The sequence below is a fragment of the Apus apus genome, chromosome 13 (genome assembly GCF_020740795.1).
Source record: "Apus apus isolate bApuApu2 chromosome 13, bApuApu2.pri.cur, whole genome shotgun sequence".
Lineage (NCBI taxonomy): Eukaryota > Metazoa > Chordata > Aves > Apodiformes > Apodidae > Apus > Apus apus.
The window spans coordinates 16,006,811-16,025,428 of NC_067294.1; the positions used below are offsets into that span (position 1 = coordinate 16,006,811).

The window sequence follows — 18,618 nt, forward strand, 5'->3', positions numbered from 1 at the left end:
TTCATCTGTAGAATGTTTCCTCTGTAGCAAAAGGATAACCTTTCAATGAATAAACCTTTCCTGTTGTGAAAGGCAAGAGCAGTAGTCGTGTTGCAGGCATTCCATAGGCTCATAGCTTGTTCACAGCAGAACAGAGCAAAGATTATAAAGCAGTTGCATGGCATTTTACTGAAGCCTGCTTGTTGGCTTTGGTATCACGATCTTGGGCTTAGTTTGATAAATATGCAAAATCCATTTCTACCAAGTATTCTACTCTTTCCTCCCATCATCCTCTGAGAAAGATGCTGCTTTTTAATCGTCTGTTCAGGCTCAGTGGACACCTTAGTTCTTCAGGATTTACCCTCCTGTGTTCATACTGCCAACCTCATCTTCTCTCTTCTTTCCTTTTTGGACTATGTGCTAAGAGGAAGGCACAAAGAGAATACTGTTCTGTGTTTGTGTGGATGTGTACTGGGTATGCATGTCAATAAAACTAGTTCTTATGTCTGTTATATTCACTAGCTGCTAAGGCTTTTATAGTTCAGCAGTTCACTGGCAGTGGTTCAGGATCTGGATGGGAAAACAGCATCAGCTTTTAAGCAATAGTGGTTAAGTGGTTAATTTTTATCTCTATTCCAGAGATGGTTTAGAAGATCCACTGGATGATGCAGCTACAGTTTTCCAACAGCTGGAGCAACTGTGCACAATTAGCAGGTGTGAATATGAAAAGACCTGTACTCTTCTTGTGCAGTTGTTTGACCAAAATGCCCAAAACTACCAAAAACTATTGCACTCTTCTAGTAGGAATCCATTAGAAATCACAATTCAGGAAGGTTAGTATTTAATTAATTTTTAGACTGTGTTTTATATGCCAATGACCATATATTTGGATATGAAAAAGAGTGGTGATCTTTTGGCAGATATACCTAGACCTTTTCTCAAACTAGGAATTAACGATCCAAGCCACCTTGCACCACATTTTCATTAGACTTGTCTTTGTATTAAATAGGACACATTGGCAGTTGATGTGTTTGTTCTAACATCTTGTTGCATCTTTGGGATGTAGGCATGAGAACTGTAAAAAACTTCTAATTTCTGGAAATCAACAGCTTAGTGTCTCAGGTGCCCTCATGGGAGCCAGCTGGAACTTGATGAACATTTTTTGAAAATGAAGATGCTAACTTTCATTCTTTTTGCATTTATCTTTCTGTAAAAAATTAATGTAACGTTTAAAACCTTAATTTATTTTGTACTTCTCAGTTAAGATGAATTACCTAATTTTCAATAAACTCGATTTATTGTAGTTTAAGTTGTAAACATAATAAGTATTTTTATTAGTTGTTTTTTTTTTTTTCATATACCTCTTTCAGTCCTCTCTGTCTCACTTAAATGGTCTTTATAACTACTGGCTCTTTCCTGATACAGTTTTCTTATGGCTGTTGCATCTTTACATGGATAAATGATATTGTTTTGAAAAGATGAGGCAGGTGATTTCATAACACAGCTGTTTCTTTCCATGCTAGTAAATGTTTGTGATTTATTTTACTGTTCTTTTATTGACAGTTTGAATATGCTGATTTTCTTCTATGTAGGAGCCATCTTATCCCTAATTTATAGAAGCCCTCCTCCTTCTCTTTTGTATTATTTTCCCTTTCTTCCATGCACCTATGAGCTTTTGTTTGAGAGAACTTTCATTAATAACCTGACTTCATTGACCAGCTGCAGCCTGAGTTTTTACTCCATTCCCCAGACATGGGGGCCAAAGGGAAACAACCAGCTGGAATCTCTCCCTGCCATTGCTCTGGGGGTTGCCATTATGCATTAGAAAACATTCCGTGCACTTTAAATATCGTGTTTCTTTTTGCAAACTAAACATTTGTGCTCATGTTGAACAATAACTGTTCTATCCCCTAGATGTACATAGTTAAATTTGGATGTTTAATGGCTTTTAATGTTACAAAATAAGTTAATGTAATATTAAGATCTCATTTTATTATACTATCTTGTTCTCTGTATCAATAGTGATGCGGTCATGGTTTACTAAAACAATAATCCCCAAGAAATGGGTCATTAACAGTAGTTAATGATTGCTTGTGATCTATGGTAATGACTGATTTCTTTGGGATTATTGCTGTTATAAACCATAATTACAGATTATTACAGCAATTATTATTTTCTAAAAGCAAAGATGCTGTCTGCCTCAGTAATTGCAAAAGCAAATCCACTGAAAGTTTTCAATAGTGAAGGTATAAAAGAGGGAAAGAAGTCATACCTATTAATTGGCATTGACCTAAGAGAATAGGGGAAGCCTCAGAAAAATAACTGTATGCTTAAGAACGAGCTAGGACAATTTCTAAATAGGATAACAGGTTTTTATTTTTAAAAAGATTATTGTCCAAAGTGGTGGCTCTGCTCTTTGAACCTGCCAGCACCATTTCACTGGTGCTTTTTGCTCCACCTTCAAACAGCCATTCTTAATGGGCATTTAATTCTTTTGTTAACGCTAAATTCATTTGAGCAATGTCTGTTCTCCCAGACATTTTGGCTCCTTGGTGTTTTGCTAATTACAGTGCAATCTTTTAGTGTTCTAAATTAACAGCTGTTTGTTCTGCAATGTGTAGCGTGTCTGATGGGCTTTTCCTTGGAAGTGTCCTGTTTGTGAGCAGCACAGGTGTTGAAACCAGGAAATACCTTGGTTGTAGGACAGCTGACACTGTCCTTCCAGATTATTAGGAATGGAACAGTATGAGAAGATATTGGAAGTCTTCCTCATATATCTTGTCTTATCTCAACAGTCTTGTTCCCTGTCTCAGAGTGTTTGCTGTTACAGTTCTCAGACTGTGTTATGCACATGTGTGGTTTTGGTTTTTATTTTAGTAAGACAGAAATTTAAGATAAACCTGAATGCTTTTCTGTACTTGTGTTGAAATCATCTGCATGTTATTCCATAATGGACATTATCTTTTGGTGTGTATTTGATCCCAGCATCTTTAAAATGTATAGAACACACTGTACTAAATACCTCAGATTGAAATAGAATTACTTGCAAGGTGGAGTCAACCAAATTCAGGTCCACCTGAAATAAAACCACAAGCCTCTGGTAGATACTGGGCGAGTCCTGAAACATACATAGAAATACCCAAACCAAAATGGTGTTTTACAGTCAGAATGTGACCTCATTTGTTTCTCTGCAGTTTTTTCTTTGTATTTAAACTTCAAAATGTGTTCAGAAGACACTCTTTTCATCAGGGTATTGTCTTCGCTCTTGTAAGTTACACTGTCTTCCCTTGATAAAATCCTAGTAGTGAGGGCAAGACGTTCTAGTTTGTGTCAATATCTCACTTACTGAGGAGCCTTGTTTGCAACCTGATTTAACTTACATGGAAACTCTTCCAAGTTGTCTTCACTGTGCTGTTATGTTCAAGCAATTAGTTTTAATTTATTGCAAAGTATATTTTGCCAAATGAAGATGAAGCCTGAGAGCAGCTTTACTGTTCTGTAGTGTCAGTGCATTTCAATTGAGGAAGAAACCTTTAGCATTATCCTATTTTGTTAATTGTTTGTAAACTTAGGAGTTCCATGTTTATAAAGCAGGATTTCAGTATTTTAAAGCCTGTAGAAAATACACTACTTACAAAATCTCAAGGAGTTAATAACGGAACTTTAGCTTTACAGAAATTATGATTCTTACCTTGTAGTTTATTAGATAAGGGCTTTGCCAGTGGATCTTCTAACTGGAAAGTGACATCTAAGTAATCTGGAAGATCAGAAAGCATGACAGCGTGGCTGGAATGGATGAGCTCAGTCTTTCAAACTCTTTCAGAAAATAGCCCACAGACTTTCAAACTATGTGGTTGTTCACAAGCTCTTTCTTGAAGAGTATTCTCAGACTTAAGTCATAATTATTTGCACTTTAGATAGTGGCTTAATATCACAAAGAATTCTTTCTTTTAAATAGAAATAAGGAACAAGTAGATTGCAGTGAGTCTCAGTTATCTCCTAATGGTCTGATAAGCAGACCTAACAGTCCCACAGTAGATGAAATTGTTCCATGCCTTGAAGTAACTTGTGGCAGAAAGGGAGGATGAGTTGCATGTCTGATTTTACCAGGCTGAGTTTGCTTAGTTTGTTTTTTATGTCAGTTCTTTTGTGTTGTATATATAAGCATGTCCAGATTCATAGTCTCTTCTAGTTTATCTGTCAGTTCTGCTCAGAATTATTTGGCTGCTGATTTGTCTGGATAGGTTTTAAATCTGGTAAAGGGAGAAGCCTAACCATTCCCTTGACAGCATTCTGAGACCTTACAGAACTGCTGATACCTTTTAGACGTGCATTGTACCAGCATAATAGTTTATAATCCTTAACTGCTCTTTTTTCTTTTTGATGTTAGGACGCCTGGCATGGCTTGTCTATTTTGTGGGTGCGTTTGTGGGAGGACGATTAACATACACTAGTACTGAAGAACATGATGCCATGGATGGAGAGCTATCCTGTCGGTATGCATTGCTTGCTGTCAATTCTTTACTTTGATTCTTTATTATTTTTTTTTTAAATGACCATATGATCAGCAGGTATTTTGAATTTAAGTGTCTCACTTTTTTTCCAATTCTTGGATGGCTCAGCACAGACTTTCTGTTGCAACCGTTCCACTGGTTTTGATCTTTCTTGGTTCATCATCTAAAGCAGTGAAGGAGTCATTAAGGCTCTAATTTCAAACCTATGCCTCAAAGGAAGATAAAAGGATTAAAGACAAATATCTCTTACTATAAGCAGTGTTCAGATATGCCAGTGTAGTTACCTGTTTTCATTTGTGCATTATCCTTGTATATACAACTATTAATTTTAATAGAGATATTAAAAGAGCTATTATTTTCTGCATGACTTCCTTTAAATTAATTATTGTGAGTGAAAAAATGCAGAGGAACTGTTGGCCAATCATTGAAAATTTAGACTTATTTTCAGTCTAGAGCTTGGAACAAAAAAGAAGGCTCTAGATTTCAAAATGTGTGTGCTGGAGTCTTCTTTCTCAAGTTTTAGGGCAAGGTGTGAGCTAGGGAATTTTGTGAATGTCATATTCCTTGTGGCAAACACCTCCTTAATCTTTGTTTTCACCCACAAGTATGGCACGTACTTGATCCTGTTACTTACATCCACTAGCTAACACATGAAAAAGGGCATACAACTTAGAATTGGATAAAAAGCTTTACATTATCTCCTTTATTTCTTACCTTCCCCATCTACCCAGAGGCTCTGTGGTGTTAGCAGTCTTCCACTATGTTTTTATTAAAAATTAGAGGTTTTAATATACAGCCTTACAGATGAAATAGTCACTGACTTCTAATCCAGTGACTGTATTTCAGAATTGGCAAAAGTCGAGAATAGTTTTTTAATTGCTAAGGAATTAGGTTTTCATGGAATACATAGCAGAAGAACATGGGAAATTAAGTAAAGGAGTAATTCCTTTAAAAAGAAAAAGGAAAGCTTAGTACTTTATCTGGCATAAGCTGAAATTGATTCTTTGAAATCAGTCCTGAGAATATGGAGATACATACCGAGTAAGGACGTAAGTCAGAAAATACATGTTAGATGTTTTAGGAGAGACAGAAGTGAGAGGAAATGAAGCAGAAAGTGGATTGTGTACTGTATAGATAAACTTATTTTAAGTACAATTGTTTCACTTTTCAGAGAACTTGAACAGCTCTAATCTTGCACTTGCTGATTGAGACTGATGCTTCTCAAATTTGCCTCTTGCATCGTGGAATTGGTGCTGTAAGAAAAAAAATCATTTTACAAACTCCCCACAGTATAAGATATGTATCTGAGAAAATACCTAGTGACAAAGTAATTAGAAAGGCATTATGTTGATATTTATATCCAATAGTGATCAATTAGCATAATTAGCATCTATACAGAACACAATCCTAAAAGAAACTGAGAGAAACCAAAAAAATGGCTGATGGCTTCCTAACCAAATTAGCTGTGACAATATAATTTCATGTGAGGGTTCTTCCTGAAAATGTTTTTTCTCTGTCGTGAAGAGTTTTTCAGCTGATCTCTTTGATGGATGCCCAGTTACCACAGTCCAGTAATGAAAAAGTAGAACTGGCAATTCTGTGGTTCTTGGATCAGTTCCGTAAAACGTATGTGGGAGATCAACTTCAGCCCACCTCAAAGGTAAATATTTGCTGTCAATGACAACATTTGAAATAAAAAACCTGCCAATAAAAGCTCTTGAGCTTAGCTGGTGGCTGCTTGGCTAGCTGGACAGCTAGATGGGCAGACAGAGCAGTTATGAATTTGTTGTTCATCTCAGCAGGCTTCCTGCCATGTATGCTTTGGAGTTCTGGCATGCAGTGAGTTAAGGTTTTAACAGCTTTACTCATTAAACAATTTTAGGTTACTTTGCATTTCCATTTTTTATTTCAAACATTTAGCTGGGCTCTGCTAGATTGTGTTATATTTCACAGCTGGCTACACAAGATTTATTCTTTTAATAGTTCTGTTCTTTTGACAGTTACTCATTTATGTGGTTTCCACTGTATTTCTCCCATTAGCTGGCTTTTCTGCATTTTAAATAGGGAAGAGGGGAAAGTAAGATGCATTTTTTGAAAAAGCAGCAGTTAATTCACCTTAACTGTAGGGGACAGTCATAATATAGGTATTATAAAGAGAATGTCAGTAAGATGAGATCAATTGATCTCGAGAAAGACTGAAAGAATTCTGTTGGAGCCCCAAGCAAATCTTTAGCAAGGATTGTGACAGTGACTGAGTTTGGTTTCACTTGTGTGGCACTCTGTCCCTGCTTGCTGCTGAATAGTCCCAGCCTCAAGAACACTTTTATCCCTCCAGGTTAGAACTGTGCTTCAACTCGATTGAACAGTTCCTCAATGCCTATTAAAAATAAAGTTTTATGCTATACTGAATTACTTTTTCATGAAAGCAATGTGTTCCTTTTGCTTGTCGAAGCCCATTTGTTATTTTTAAATATGGTGCACTACTCTAATGCTAAGGTGCACAGTAAAAATGTACTCATGCTCCTGGTATTTTCATTAGCAAACCTCCTGTTGTTGGCAATTCAGAGGCAACACAGTAGCTGTAATTCCCTGATTATTTGGTGTTTCTAGTTTATTTTGAGGGGTTTGATTTCACCTTGTAATCTGACTGAGGTGTAAGTGTGTGGAGAAGCCCTATCAACATCTAGGATGCTGCAACAGATTGTTACAGGAGCTTGTATGCCCAAGCTTTGTATGTCAGTCCTTACAGAAGGCTGGAACAAGCATGTGTGTGGGGGTGAAGCAGTGGGCAAAATACTGAAGTGCAGTAGTTATACTTAATCACCTTGGGCTCTGTTTTCAGTAGAAAAAAAAAGAAATTAAAACTTGAATGTTGCCAGCTACACCAGTGTTCAATACATAGGAATTTATGCAGCTCAGCAATGTGCTTTGAATAGCCATAAGGCTGTCTCTGCAGTTGGCATTGTGTGTAGGGCAAGTTGAATGGTTCATTACTGGGTAAAATGCTGGCTCAGTTCTCCATTTGATTTTCTGAAGAGCACTTGGAACAGAAAGAAGTGAGATCTACCAACACTTTTTCCACATGGGGAAAAACTGTAGGGTTAATATAAGAAAATGGGTTTGTTTTTTCCCTCCACCTCCAAAAGTGTTTAGACTTATGTGGGGAAGAAAAGACATAAATTAAACTGTTCATATACCATATTCCAAAGAATGGCATGTGGCTTGTGTGAAACCAGGCTAAGGAAAGTGTCTGCAAGGCTCTCATGGTGCCTAACAGTTTGAGGGATATTTCTAAGTTCTAGAAGCAGTCTAGAAACTCCATAGTTCACTGCAAATGTATGTTCAAAGTGTGCACTTTTTTAATGGTTTGATTACATTATCTACCAGTTTAATTTAGTCTGTAGTCAAGTTACAATTTTATTTGGCTTTATTCTAGTAGTTTCTCATGTACTTTAATAGAATCCTGTGGTCCACATCACATTATTTAACCAGATCTCATAACAAAACCTGTGTGTAAAGGCATCTGAGCTCCCTAGTTCGGAGTGTTTTTTTTATTTTTAATAAAACAAAATGAGATGTTAGCATGCATTTTACAGTTAAGAGAAAGGCAGAAGGCAGAACTTGCATGATTCTTCTGTTCATCCTGCTGTAGCAGCAAGTGTAGCAGCAGATGGCATTCTACCCTCACAGTTGTAAATCCTCTGATACTGTCTCTTGCTGGCAGTTATCTACAAATATGCAATAAAAAGGCTCGCACTTGGAAGCAGAAAAATCAGACATATATCAAATGACTAAGTTAATATGCATTTATATAAATATTCAGGGTTGCTTGAATTGTTTTATTTACACAATGGATAATGGAAATTCCACATGCTTCAGACATACTGAAATAATTTTTGAGACTGTTTCCTTATTTGCTCATATGTTTGCATACAGAAAAACAGGCAGTGGTTAGAGAAGGCTGAACAGTACAATGGAGTTGTAGAAGAAGGCTTCTATATAAATATGCACGTTTGGTTCATTAATTAACTCATCTTTGTAGGTATGTGCATATAATAAAATCAAACTCATTATAGAAAAAGAAAACTGGCTAGGTAAATTAATGTATTCTTATTAAACAGTCCACTGGGGCTTGCTGTCTAAGGAAGAATAGCAAAAGCTTGGAGATGTGTGATACTGTGCTATACTTTCAGTACTATCACATTTCCAATACAAAAACAATCCCTCCAGATACTGTCTTTTGCATCAGATTGACCTTTGGATGAGTATGTATGTGATATTTCTATTGAATGCTAGACTGGATTCTGTGGTACCTTGCAGAGCTATTAACATCTGTTTGTCTAGCAATACATCTTTTGCTTTAATGCTGGTATCTTTTTATGGCGTATTGCTGATTGGGATGCTGGTGGGGTAGGAAGAAATAAGTTGGCTGGAGAAACAGTGCTCTGTGCTTTACTGAACTTGTAGTCTCAGCTTCTGTCTGTGGCAGCTCCAGCATTGCTGTGCCACTCTCAGCCACTCCTCTAAGGTGTGTAAAAGTGCATTGAAATCTGATTCCCGACATCAAACACCTTGTGTATTGCAGAAGAGGGCTGTTCTGAATGAGACTTTTCCTTTGCAAAGCCTTAACATACCAACAACTCTCCAGTTATTTATTTGTATCTGCAAGTGGCACCAGACTGGGAGGAAACGTGATCACAGGTCCTGACAATTCCAACATTGTTCAGCTCAGTTTTTCATAGCTGTACAGTTTATAAATATTGTATAAAAAAAAAAGATGGTTTGGGTTGAAAACTTGCCTAGTACTCGAAAATTGTATGCATAGAGAAATAAGGCTCTTTATATGGGGTTTTTTTTATTGTTTACATCTTTGGTTTGTTGGGGGGGACTGCTTTTAGTTGTTGATACATTTCATGTTTGAAAATAGAAGTATTTAGTGGGCAATTCCAGTGGGTTTAGATGTGAGAAAGAAATTACATTTAAAATATTATTGTAACTAATAAGTCTTAAGTGAGGTTTAGAATTCGGGTGTAGGACTATCGTGTCACTGATTTACACTCGGGTTTTTTGGTGGCTTGGTGAGATTTAGGATTTTCGTCTTCCCTTTGCACTTGTCGTGGTTACTTTCTACAGCATGTGGCGCTATTTAACTGGAGTTGTCCCGGCAGTTTGCTGTGCCATTCCTGAAACAAAACTGGAACCTAATTCACATGGTAGATAAGGATAGTGTGGGGAAAACATGAGTGACAGCAAGTGAGTGACTGAGCCACGCTCCTCAGCAGAGCCTTGTTACAGATTATTTCTGGAGATCTGTTCTCAGCCCTTACAAGCAGAGCAATTTTTAAGAAATCCCACCCATAATCTTCCCCAGAATAGTTATGCTCGCAAGGTTGGTGTTTGTTTTGTGTTTTAACAAGAAGTTAGTGGTGCAAATGTTTGTAGGCAAACTCTCTTGCCTCCACTGTGAAGCAGTTAATGGTTCCCTGTTCTGCTCTTTTTAATCAAACAGTAGCCCTGAATGTGTTCAGATAAATCTGGAGGTCCTTTTAATCTATACCAGATGGCTCTAGTTTGAGGGATACCTCCAGAAGTGAAGATCCCTGGCAGTCAGGTGTTCCAGCAAGCCCTGCTTTTCTCTTGCCCAGCCTTCAGGAAAAGTGATGGGGATCCCGGGCAGAGAAGTAGGAGGTAGAAACAGAAGAGTCAAATTCTGGGAAACAGTCCCATGTCCAAATGAAGTGCCACAGCTGTGACCTTCTTCAGGTGCATCACCTGAGTCATGTGGGGAATCCCAGCTGCTCTGTCAGTCTTGCAGGGCAGGTGAGAGTGAAGAAGGAAGCAGGAGTATGGATTAATGGTTCATAGGAGCCTTTACAAAAGCAAGTTGAAGCGTGATTATAAAGTGGGCTGGGGGGATGCAGATGGCTATCTTAGTGAATCCCACACCTCTTTTATTTGCTTAGGTGGTTAACATGAAGAAGTTACTGTATTAGCATTTAGGATTGCATCTATATGTGTTTTTAAAGCTTTTAAATTACAGACTTGACATAGGAAGTAGATCTGCATTATGATAAAAAAAAATATCTGAAGGGCTTAGAATTCAGACTAGGGTGTGTTTAGAGGGGAGGAAAAATATCATTTCCTTGCTATGTGGTTTTTGCAGTAGCTGAAAGCAAAAAATGCACATCACCAGGTATGATCTAACCACAAAACACAAGCTTGCCTTGTAATGTGTGTTTCTTCAGTATATGTTTATTTCTTTGATTACTCTGCCTGCAGACACAGAAGCATGACCTAGCAAAAAAAAAAAAAGGAAAGGAAACAACATAACTGCACAGAACGTGGCTGGTTTTCACCCTGCACAGTATCAGACCCAGAGATCTGCAGCAATCCACTCCAGTGGGATCTTTGCAAGCAAAGGTCTTGGTCTGTGCGTGTCTCATAAAAGATTCTGGGTCCTAGCATCTTGGTGATTAATGGTATCTTAACACTTATGAATGATTATCCTTTTCTGAGCTGTAAAATATAAATACTGTTTTATTTCATTACAATGAGGTGAAGATCCCAACACTGACAGGTGCTGGAAATTAGCAGGCAGTTTTGAAATTGTTCTGTGCACTAGAAATTAGATCTCATTTTAATTCAGCTTTTTCGAAACTAGTAAATGAGGTTAATGCCATACATATTCAGCTGATATGGATGAAGAAATTGATATAAAGTAGATCAACATAGCTACAGGGGTACTTTAATTTATAGGTAAAGAGGCAGTGATAAATGGAAGTAATGTAGTAGTGGTCACTAAACTCCTTAGCCATCAGGGATTCAATAGTGTTATCTCCTCATTAAAGACATTGTTGGGGTACATCAAATAGAAATTTGAAAAGAAATAGCCAACTAACCCTTAATTATCAAAACATAGAAAATACTAATTATGCCTTAATTAGCTTTTCTTTTAATGTACTGAAATTGTTACTTTTTGTGTAGCACAAATGGATAGTTACATCAACAATAAATAGGTTGTTTTAATAACTTTCTTTTACCTCTGGGAAAACCACACTCCAATTTTTAATATGCAATAATGCTTCTCTCTAGCCTGTAGGAGATGAAAATTATTAAGTAGCTTTATTTTTTGAAGATTTTACAGCAGCTTTGGGAAGAATTATTTCACCATGCATCAATTATTTTTAATTGAACTGAATATTTTTCAGATTGCATGAAATGCCTCTCATTTAAGTTTAACATGGAGTTTGTTAAGGAAGCATCATAGTGAGAATTGGGTACAACTTATTTCTATGGCATATTCTAGAATTGTGACTGACATTTGTCAGTTGGCTGGGTCAAATCTCATTTTTGTGGTGTTTCATAGTTGCCACACTGTTCTCAGCCAATCTCCTTGAAGTTCATGTAGGAAAAGAAAGTAGGGATTGACTTCAGTGGGGCTTGGATCCATCTGGTGCTGATGAGAAGCTGCAGCAGCTGTTGCAAAATTCTTTTCCTTTTGAGGCAGCCTGTAGCCTTCCCTCTGTGGCTGTATGGGTAGGAAAGGGATGTCACAAGCACAACTGGGGTTGTTTTTTCCAAATACAACAGGTATGTGTGCTTTCCAGATAAGTGATGGGAAGGAAACACTGCAGAGTGCTGTCCTTGAAAGCCTTTGAGTTCATGAAACAGACCATGCTGAACTAAATGATACAATTGCTAGGACAGAAATAGAAGGAAGTCAGTATTATTGTGGTGGGTGATCAAAGTATCCCAGGATTTTTCCTAATCTGGGGAATTGATACAAACATCCTAAGAACTCCTATTAATGGCTTTTTTTGTAAACTCCTAAACATTTTTAGCTTTAAAATAGAGCAAGTAAGTTGGTATTCCTACCTACATAACTTACAGGTTTACAGGGTACCAGTGTGCATTTCAAAGAGGTTGCAAGTGGTTTATGTGCACTTACCCTTCAGCAGGGTCAGAATACTGGGAAAGAGAAGACTGAAGAGGACAAATGGAGTTGTATTATTTGACAAGTAACTTCTTGGCAAATTTAGTCATCTTGTTTCCAAAGCTTTAAAGAGCAAAAATAACATGAGAACACCAAATGTTTCTTGAACGAAGTGTCTGTCTTCTGGCATGGAGACAACCACAAAACTAGTTGAATCTGTAGCTCACACTTTTCAGGTGGAGGATGTTTTTTGGGGATTGGAGTTGCCAGGTTGGCTTGTGGCAGCTCAGTGATCAGAATCCATTGGTTGTTTTGGACAAACAAATTTGCAGTGTGAAGTTTGTTTTGGTTTTTTATTATAGTCCTGAGGAAAAAAAAAATTTGTTTCATATGTAGGTGAATTACTTTGATCCTCTACTCTTTGAGGCTCTGACTTATTGTCAAGTTTAGGAGCTAGAGCAAATTTACTCAAGTAAATATTACTCAGACACATCTCCTTTCATGTTTTCTATCATAGTTCCTATCCTACTGTGAGCAGAAATAACTTTCAGCAAATAATCCTGAACTAATATTTGCACTCATTTAATTGCCTAAAGTATTGGACAGGCCAAGATAATTGTGCCATTGCTTATAAAAATGTTTGGAATTTCAGATTTTGGCTTGCACTGACAACCATCTTGCTTCATGTGAAAAATATCAGGATTTCCTTTGAAGAAATCTAATCCTTTGAAGGGTTATTTAAGCACTTAGTACAAAATGTTTTGCTTTGTATCTTAAAATTGAAACAACAACAAACCAAAACCAAGTATGCTAGACTCAGTGGCACTTTAATTCATGGGGCTGGACTGGAATTCTTACTTAGAATGCCTTAGCAAACTTGAAATCACAATACTCAGTGCTTATTCTTTAACTGCTTTTAGGAATTTCTTTATTAAATTTCTCCATTACTTGGATATTCTATAGAGCACAGAACCTTTCATGACAGAAAGACAAACACTAAGAACTTTGCGGAGTCATAAATGTTTGTTTCCTAATCAAGCTGAGTTGTAAATACTTCTTCATTTTACATATCCTAAGTTCTGCCTTTTTTTTTTTTTTAATTTACTTGGTTGATTTATGCAGGAATCAATGTTTTTCTTCTTGGACTGTACAGCACATTCTCTTCTGTGTTTGCTTGGGGGTTTTTTGTTTTGCTTTCTCTTTTCCTAAATGTTACATGATGTATTCCTGCTCTTCTCCCTTTTCTTCCAATGCTGGTTAAAATACTTAAATTCTTAAAATGTTCTTTTATTTTTTTAAGTACAGTTTATTTGCTGTTAAATCACCTACACCTTTATCTTACTGATTTGTCTTTTGGCTCATTAATCATGGCAACTAAAACATGCATGAATCTTTATTTAGATATTATTTAATCACGTGTGTGCAAATAAAGCACTGGTTTAAGTAAAGTGCTGTGCTATTTTATTCTAGAATTTAAAAACACAAATCAGGCGGTCTTAAAAATAAATAATTAGCATAGTTCAGTTCTGCACTTGGCTGTAACTGAGCTTTATTTTGTAGCTGCTAATAAAGGCACATTATCATGTTCAGGCATTGCAATTACCATTGAAATGTGTATGTCCATTAACTGCAGCATTAGGCTGAGGATATAATTACTGTCTAGAGCCAATAGCTTTGTGAAGTTATGTCTATGCTGCTATTAAGCTATAAGCAATATTTGTAAACTAATATTTAAACGTTTCAGAATTGATACCATCACTTGTGGACTTAAAAACTAATCCTACTTCCACTCCAAATTATTGACTACTTAAGTGTTTGGCAAATATATCATTGGGTTATTTGGATATAGGAGTATAATTTGTGATTTGAGAGAGACCACTGCTTTTCTAAGAGCAAGTGCACAGAACCAATTGAACCAGTGGCAGGAGAAGAGAGAAGCTGTGGTAACAGCCAAATGCTGAGAAAACAGTGGTACAATGTGTCCCAAAATGCTGCAAGCACGAATCATTTGTTTGTAGTGAAGTTATTTTTCAGACAATTTAACTATCAAAAAAAAACCCTATTGCAATGCTGCAAATTGAATCAGGAAAAGACATACTTGTACCATCCTAATCATGGTACGAGTATGTTTCAAAGAGGAATAAGATCATGTCTGTTCACTGATTTGTTTTTTTGGAAAATGTTCATATTTATGCTGACAGAAGAACCTGAAATTTCCTGTTAAGTTAGGTGGGTAGTTCATGTGCAAAATGAGGCTGAGTCACTTATAAGTAGTTCCACACACGTGGAGATGTTTGGATCTTTAATGAAATGCCCTTGTTTTCAATTTGCAGAATAGGCACGGTAGTAGTTGATGTTTAAGTATTTGCATTAATTTGTTTAATTCCATTGGGCTGTGAGTGATAACCATTAGGTTGTTGAATTTGCTCACCTGGCTCAGAAACGGGGATGTAGGGAATGCTGATGTGGGGGTTCTGTGTTAAACAGAGTCAGTCTTGCAGCATTTGTCATCTGGTTTTGAATGCAAGGGTATGTAAAATTTTTCTAGCACAGATGAACTATTACATTGCTTTGTGATTTTTATCTGATATAGCCTAGTATCATTCCCTTTTTTTTTTTTTTTCTATTTTTCAGAAGTAATTTCTAGTTTTGCTTGTGTGTACGTTTGTGTTTGGATGCACCTGCCTCTGCTTTGTCTTCCAGTGACTGGACTCAGTTATAATGACACCCCTTATGTTTTCTGTCCATGTCACTAAATCCTTCTTTTTATTTCTTATATTGTTTGCATTTCTTTTACTGATTATGTTCTTTGTTTAATTATTCTGTTCTCATTTCACCTCAAGCAGATTCTCTTCTCTGAGTCACTTGTAACTGCTGCTTCCACTTGTGCTGTATATCCCATACCAACTTAGTAAAAAGGAATAAACAGCAAACAGGGCATCTTGGGGGGAAAAAAAACACAACAAAACAGACTATCTTGTGACTTACTCTTCTAAAATATATTGGGTTTGTTTCTGTATGTTGGCCTCATATCCTCATTGTCTAAGTGGCTTAATGAATTAATTTCCCAGACCTTGCAGTAAGTAAATTAACCATCAGAGTTCAGAGCAGAGTGAATAATTCTTTAATATTAGACTAAGGCAATTTTTATGACTCAAGTTAAACTTAATTACAAAATTGCTTATTGCATTTTTGTGTAATTCAGAGAGGAAAAATATGCAAAATAACACATGATAAGTATGTGTGTCAAAAAAGAGCAAAACAGTAAAATCCTAGGAGGATCTTGTTGATACTGTTTGAATTATACATTGTTTGGTTTAGGTACTGTATTCATAGTCCTCACTGGCCAGCAGTGCTCTGAGGTTGTTTTTGGTTTAGCTGGTCAGCTGCTTAGCATCCCCTTCAGAATTACTTAAGAATTTAATTTAGTTATCAGCAACTAAAACAGCCCTAGATGATCCTCTAGATTTTCCTTTAGAGTGGTGGTGTAATTTTAGATTGACATGGGGTTGTATTTGTATAGCAGTGTTCTAAAGCAGTAACTTAAGTTCATTTTGAAGATTTATTTTTTTCCTCTTGAGAAAATAGTTTAGCCAGGTAATAATCTTTCCAAGTAGCTTTATGCTCTGACATTTTGTGTTCTTATATGTGAAACAAACGTACTAATTGCTTAGGTAAAGCACCAAACACCACTCTTTGTGTCCTTGGGGTCAGTTGGTTTTGACCTGGGTTAAACCCACTGCACACAAACTGCCAAGCACTTAGAGTATTTTGTGCTTATTTTGTTATAGGCACAAGTTCTGGTATAATCCAGAATTTCATTCTGTTTCACCTTTTACCTCTTCCTCTCCTATCACCACTCCTGGTTTTTTACTTCAACAGGATTGGATAGTTTGCATTCCTATTAGGATGGTTTATTCATATCCTTTTCACTCTTTTTCGATTTATTTAAAAGGATTTGTGTTGAATTATCAGTTTTGACCTGATCCTTTAAAGATGAAGACAAGCATTTGCAGAGCAGCGTGTAAACAAAACTCTGTCTCTTTTTATCGGGCTTTTGTCACCAAACCACCCAGTCTAACCAGCAGCACACCACTTCCACTCCAGAAGGGAGAAAGTCAATGGAGCTGCATTGCTAAGGACTATTTCCTGCAGAGCAGCAGCAGTCATAGCCAGGATATGGCATAAGAAACCTTTGGGGTTTGAGATATAAATCAGGCTTCAGCTACTTCCTCTGTTTTGCAGTTCCTTTGATCTGGAAACTTTCCAGGTGGATGAAGTCATCAGGTTTCTGAATCAAGTTGTTTATTTGTATTGGGTTTTTTTTTATTTGGACTGCCCTTGGCTTCACGTGCCTTAAGTAAGTGGGCTGATAGGCTGTCTGAGATTGCCATAGTAAAGAAAACATCCTCAGCGTTGTAAAATGCTTCATGAGTGAAAGGTTTCCTCGAGGAGAGAGGAGATGTTGTACCTATCCCCGTCCTTTTACATCTGCATGAAAATAACTTTTCCAGGAAAGGCTTGCACAGCAATCTCTGCAGAAGCTGCATTTGGTCAGTCAAGAAAAGGGCTTCCAGCATGCACTCCTCTTCCTAGTTCTCAATTCATGGCATATCCAAAAGTTTTGGTAATGCCTACACTCTCTTTTCCCAGTGCTTTCAGCAAATTATAGGTATACTTTAGGGAATTAAGATATTCCAGGCAAAGCTGGATTCAGTAAAAGTTGTTTGCAGATATAGAAAAAAAGACTTGAACCACAGGGAGATGGTTTAGTTGTGGACTTGTCAGTATGCCAGGTTAGTGGTTGGACTTGGTGGTCTTAAAGGTGTTTTCCAACCCAAGTGATTCTGTGTCTCTGCTGTTGAGGGAAGGGCACTCTAGCTTGCTCCTGCCATGTCCCATTCATGTCAGTATGGACAGTCGCATTTTTTCTTCATCATTTATTACCTGCCCACCTTGTGGATGCTGTTACTAATGTCAAATTAACCAAATGTCAGACATGATGAGGTTCAGAATTTAAATCAATTTCCAAACAGATTTTTTTTTCTTTGTGATGAGATAATTTGGAGCACAGAAAATGTGTAGAGTGATTGTTCCTTAGAACTGGACTATTTCTTTTTCGTAACAGATTTAAGTATGTCCTCTGAAGTTACCTTTTTTCAGCAAATATATTTCCTTACAAAACATGGTTGTGCTGTCCATGATCCTGGCTATGCAGGATGCTGGGTAACTTTCTGAATAGAACCTATGACAATTTGTCATTTTCTTGCAGAATATGAGTTCACTGGTAACCTTCCATGAACTAGAGATTCCAGCACTTGTAGTTGCACACACATACATCATTCTTTTTTCCCACACACTGTTGCCCATGCTCAGCCCCACATCCAAATCAGGCTCTTCAAAGGCTTCTTGAGCATCCTTCCCAAACTACTGTTCTTTGGTATGAGAACAGATGTACTGCTGCCTGTTGCTGTTGGGAAAGTGCCATCTTTTAGTAGAGACATAAATCCCAAGTATGGGTTTTCTAATAGTCTAATACAGACCCAAGGAGCTTGTATATATCTGTCCCATTGTTTTAGGCTTCCACGTTTTCTTGGAAGTTGGTAGAAAAAAATGCAAACAAATTATATGTTTAAACAAGCACATCCTGTGGATTTTAAACCAGTACTGCTTCACCAGCATTGATTTTAAAATAAACACATGCCAACTCACTGAAGTAAATCAGTTGTTCCTAGGGATTTTAGGAGGGGATTTTACAATTTTTACCAGACAACAGCCACAGAGGAAATCATTCACTAGCAATTGTGTTTCCTTCTACCTGTCTATCTCATAGATACAGGTATCTCTTAGCTTTCCTTCAAGATGCCTTTGTTAGTATAGTACTGTATGTGGCTTTTGGAATTGGAGAGAGATTTATTAACTTTCTAGCCTTGCAATGATTGTAAATTATGATTGTTGGAAATTCAAATGCAGTGAGAATGACCAGTTGTTTCTCTGGGCTCTGCCCTAATACTAATTATTTTATTCTTCTCATGCTAGACAGGAATTTCTGAACAGAGTAAAGTTATTGCTCTATGTCATTCACTTCTGAAATTCATGGATAGGTGATAATTGAAGTTCATTTCCTAAACACTGTCATCTTTTAGAGAAGCTGCTTGCTGACAGTGTGGGGATAGTCTTCATCATATGAGA

At 37.0% G+C, this 18,618-nt stretch overlaps 1 protein-coding gene across 11 annotated transcripts in view; it reads left to right on the top strand.

Moving 5' to 3' along the window:
- RANBP17 (RAN binding protein 17) overlaps positions 1-18,618 on the top strand; it is a 143,780-nt gene that overhangs the window by 18,825 nt on the left and 106,337 nt on the right. For 10 of the 11 annotated variants that reach the window (XR_007890769.1, XM_051630974.1, XM_051630976.1 and 7 more), the window contains 3 exons: positions 619-812; positions 4,370-4,475; positions 6,018-6,153. The exons of the other annotated variant lie outside the window; for it this stretch is intronic. Coding sequence is in view for 9 of the 10 variants with exons in the window: in XM_051630974.1 (XP_051486934.1) it covers positions 619-812; positions 4,370-4,475; positions 6,018-6,153 (436 nt within the window). In the remaining variant the exon portion in view is untranslated. The remainder of the gene's footprint in view (positions 1-618; positions 813-4,369; positions 4,476-6,017; positions 6,154-18,618) is intronic. 11 annotated transcript variants of the gene reach the window in all.